At 43.3% G+C, this 4,559-nt stretch overlaps 1 protein-coding gene across 1 annotated transcript in view; it reads left to right on the plus strand.

Moving 5' to 3' along the window:
- Positions 1 to 2,153: 2,153 nt before the first annotated feature.
- The window catches only part of JAK2 (Janus kinase 2), an 84,403-nt gene continuing 81,997 nt past the window's right edge, over positions 2,154 to 4,559 (plus strand). The window contains exon 1 of the mRNA XM_006863753.1: positions 2,154 to 2,404. Within this exon, the coding sequence (XP_006863815.1) occupies positions 2,185 to 2,404 (220 nt within the window). The 5' untranslated portion in view covers positions 2,154 to 2,184. The remainder of the gene's footprint in view (positions 2,405 to 4,559) is intronic.

A 4,559-nucleotide genomic window follows, 5' to 3' on the forward strand; every position in this document is an offset into this window, starting at 1 on the left:
GCTTATTGGTCTAATTATTAGGATTTCTGTTTTCTTTACATTGAGAAAATACATACTGAAGTCTAGTCGTTGATCTTCATCAGTAAGCACTTCAACTTCTCCTTACTTCCAACCAGCAAGGTTAGTGTCTTCTGTGCCTGACAGGCTGTTAATGAGTGCTGGGCGCGTAGCAACGGCTCTGTGTGGAGGTTTGTGTCCGTTTTATTCTTTCCCTTCACATAGTTCTGCTCATAGCTGAAACCGTAACATCTGTGAAGAGGGTTGGGAAATGTTCATCTCTAGTTAGGAACTGTTTCCAATACCATTCTCCTGCTTTGGCTGCTCACTAGAGTCTGCTGAAACTTCCCCACTGTTATTCCTAACTGGCCGTCTGAAAAGCAGTAGTCCAGTGTCAAGAGGGTCTGGTAGTGGCGTTGTTGTTGTTGTTGTGAAGTACTCTCGAGTCGGTTCCGATCCATAGTGACCCTGTATAGGGTTTCTGGGGAGTTGCTAGTGAGCTTGAACCACCGACCTTACAGACTTTGAAGCCCAGCTCATTAACCCACAGTGCCACAGAGCCCTCCGTCTCTTTCCCTCTTCATAGACAGCTAGTCTAGTCTTGCTTTATTTCATTTCAGTTGCTGCCACTGGCCATGAGGATCTTTCTTTCCCATCACTGCCTGTGGGCTAATGTTGAAATTCCTTGGTCCTACTTTCCTGATTTTGTACTTTGCAGATTGCATTCATATGCACGCAGACACTTGTCTGGGAATAGATGATTCCTGATGTGGATTCAGTTGCTTCATAGTGGCCGCTAAGTTTTAAGGTGTATGCCTGACTTGTCCCCAAAGTCATGCTCACAAGTAGGTCAGAAGAAGGTGAAAGGGAAAACGGATGTATGACAACTAAATGTATGTTTTCTTGAGGCACAGTTTTGGAAGATGCACCCGTCAGCTTGTACTCAGTCTCATTTGTGGAGGCTGGTTCACATGTCTGTCTGTCTGTCTGTAGGAAAGTCGTTTTTTGTTGAGCATGTAGCTCTCCCCGACAAAATCAGGGTTCTGTATTAAGGAGCCCGGGTTGCATAGTGTGTTATGAGTTGGGTGCTAACCACAAGGTCAGCAGTTCAAATCTTCTAGCTGTTTCATGGGAGAACATGGTGTGGGTTAATGTGCCAGACTGCAAAGCCATTTGAACTGCAAGGTTGGCAGTTCAAGTTCACCAGCTGCTCCTCGGAAACCCCATACAGGGTCATTATGGGTCAGAACCAACTCGACGGCACGTCACAACAACAACAACAACATGGGAGAAAGATGAGGCTTTCTGCACCCATAAAGATTTACAGCCTTGGAAACCCTGTACAGGGTAGCAGTGAGTTGGAACCCACCCGATGGCACACCATCACCACCATTACCATTAAGGAGGAAGGCAGCTAACAGTTTGGTGTTAAGTATCCTTCTTTAATCCATTGCTCGATGGTGTAACATTTCAAATACTTCACCCCAGCCCAACAAATTGCTGAACATATCTTGTATGTTCTGCCTTGGTACTTTCAGCATAGCTCCATACTCCTGAAGGGTCTTACTTCTCCGTTTGTCCAAACCCAATCCACTGCTCAAGATTAGTTCTTGAACAATGACTTCATCAGACTCAGCTCCTCAGATCCTCTCAGCTGGAAATGTTATTTTCCCGTAAGCAGTTGTCATCACATTTCTTTTGTTGAGGAACCATCTTGCCTTATGTATCTCTCCTTTTGTCTGATTCTGTTTGTTGGTTTTGTATCTTTAGTAGAATTCCACAATTAGGTTGTAAGCTTGAGTTTCAGGGTCCTTGACCACAGAAAAATTTAATCTTTGATGTTTTACATTGTGTGTGATATGTAGCTAGTAAATATACTCAAAATTCAAACCCACTGCCTTCAAGTCCTTTCTGACTCAGTGACCCAGTGTGGGGTTGCTGAGGTTGTAAATCTTCATGGGAGCAGACGGTCTCGCAGCACAGCTTGCGTATTTGCGCTTAGCAGCCTCTTGCGTATGCTGGAGTGCCACCAAGGATCCTGATGTGTGGTAAGTCTGAGTACACAGTATTTGTGCAGTTAATAACAGAGTTGCTGCCACTAAGGAGATGCCTTGTCAATATCACTTTGATTTGTAACGGATTGTTTTGTCTTGCAGGCACATGCTCTGAAAGAGACTCTGCACTGGAATGGCTTGCCTTACAATGACAGACATGGAAGGAACATCCGCATCTCCTGTCCACCAGAATGGCGATGTTCCTGGAAGCGCGCATTCCGTGAAGCCGGTAGAACCAGTTCTCCAGGTGTATCTGTACCATTCCCTGGGGAAAGCTGAGGAAGACTACCTGAGGTTCCCAGCCGGAGAGTATGTTGCTGAAGAAATTTGTGTTGCTGCTTCCAAAGCTTGTGGTTAGTATGAAAACCAGCAGTTTCCTTCTTAGTAGTAGAATGTTATTTAATTATGTGACTAATACGATGTATATGTGTAATGAATCATGTGGTTTCACATGCATTAAGGAAGGGGCGCCATCGCTAGAGTAGACTTTTTTTTTTTAACTTTTAATGTGATATGGGTGAGAGTTTACAGAGTACATTGATTTTCCATTCAACAGTGCACACGCATTTTGTTTTGTATGATTGATTGCAGTCCTTACAATGTTACAGCAGTCTTCCCACTTTCTCCCCATAGTATCTTTCCCATTCTTCCTTCTTTCCTGTTCTATTGCCATCTGAACTTGGTTGTTGTTAAGTGCCATCAGGTCAGTTCCAAACTCAGAGTGAGACTCATAACGACCCTGTATGGGATTTCTGCTCCCGCAGGAGCAGAAAGCCTTATCTTTCTCCTGCAGAGTGGCTGGTGGACATGAACCTCCAACCTTCTGGTTAACAACAGTCCAGTGCTTATCCTACAGAGCCATCTGGCTTCTGAGCTGTATTCCTGAGCAAATGTTGCTTTTTGGATCTCTTTCCTACTGTGGATTATTCTGCAGAGTGGGTCTAGTCTTGTAGAAAAGACACACCTCCCTAGTGTGATTCTTCACCCTATTCGTCTGTATTGTGGCTGAAAGTTGAGTCTTGGGAGTAGGTTCAGCTCCAAGCTTGGAGGGGGAGGGGGATGAAGGCCATAGTCTTGGGGGTTCCACTAGTCTTTATCAGATCAGTAAGCCTGTTTGTTTTTTGTTTTCTTTTATGATTTTGAGTTTTATTCCATATATTTCTCCACTCTCTCCAGGACCTCCTCTTATGATCTCTTTCAGAGTGGTCAATAGTGGGAGCCTGGTCTCGGTGTTAAAGGCTGAGGTCCATGTAGTTTGTTAGTCCTTTGGAATAATTAGTTCCATGTATCTTTCATTTTCTTCAGACTCCTTTGCTCTAGATCCAGAGACCACTAGTTCTACCTCAGATGGCTGTTGACAACTCTTAAGACCCCAGCCACTACTCACCAGTGGTAGAACATTGCATTTGTGGACTGTGTTATGTCAGATGACCTCAGGGTTCTTGGACAGTATGGTCCTGAGCCCCCAGTCCCATTGACTCTTCTCTCACTAAGGTAGCAGTTAAGGTGAATTAGCTTTGGATTTGGTTCAAAATAAATTAAAGCCCATAAATGTTTATCGAGCAACAAAGGTGACAAAGGCGTCTTATCATCACGCATCTCATGGTAAAGGAATCCTAGCACTAGACCCTGAGAACAGCGTTAACACAGACTCCCGATGTCTTCAGATGCGTATCTGATTTAAATTCTAGCTTAGAGCTAGACCCTGAGAACAACAACGTTAACACAGACTACCAGTGCCTTCAGATGCGTATCCAATTTAAATTCTTGATTAGATATTGTCCAGCTCTGGCTGACAAATCATCATTTTCTTTCAGTTAGCTTTTGAAGATTCTGTCTACATGTCTTCAGTGTACATTTTAAAAATGTGGTATGAAAACAATATTTACTCTTGAGTTGGGTTATGGTACTTCTTTGTAACCTATCTGAAACTGTACCATTGAACTCTTTGTTGATATATTTTATTGGGCCGTGCAAAATGGCCACAGCCAGCCATGAACTATTTAGGAAAAAGGCCTGAACGGATTTGTGGAGTGGGACAGGCAGACTACAAAGGAAATAGTCAGAAAATTAAATCCTGAGTTACGTCACAATGACCAACAGTGGCATCTTCAGATTTCTCAGGAAGAAGAGTGAAAAGGGAAGCCCATCTCCTGATCACATCTACCTGGAGGCAATCAGAAAGCATAAAAAATACCAAAGTGCACACCCATCTAAGTATTAAGGCCACAGATAACCCTCGAATATGCCCCCAAAATAGAAACAGACGACCTTATCTGCACATGTCCAGAAACGAGATAAAGTGACTGAGGCAAATGAGCTGGAGGTAGACTTACACTCCATACTGGAAGATGGGCAGGCTTTGGAAATGCCTGAGATGGAATTCAGAAAAATGATTTTAAAATGTATCAAAACACTATACAATGGAGTTGAGAAAAATAAGAAAGAAGTCAGGAAAGCGCTATAGGAACAATCAAGTAAGATAGATACAGCATTGGAAACAATTCA

Source organism: Chrysochloris asiatica, unplaced genomic scaffold (assembly GCF_000296735.1).
Source record: "Chrysochloris asiatica unplaced genomic scaffold, ChrAsi1.0 scaffold00056, whole genome shotgun sequence".
Lineage (NCBI taxonomy): Eukaryota > Metazoa > Chordata > Mammalia > Afrosoricida > Chrysochloridae > Chrysochloris > Chrysochloris asiatica.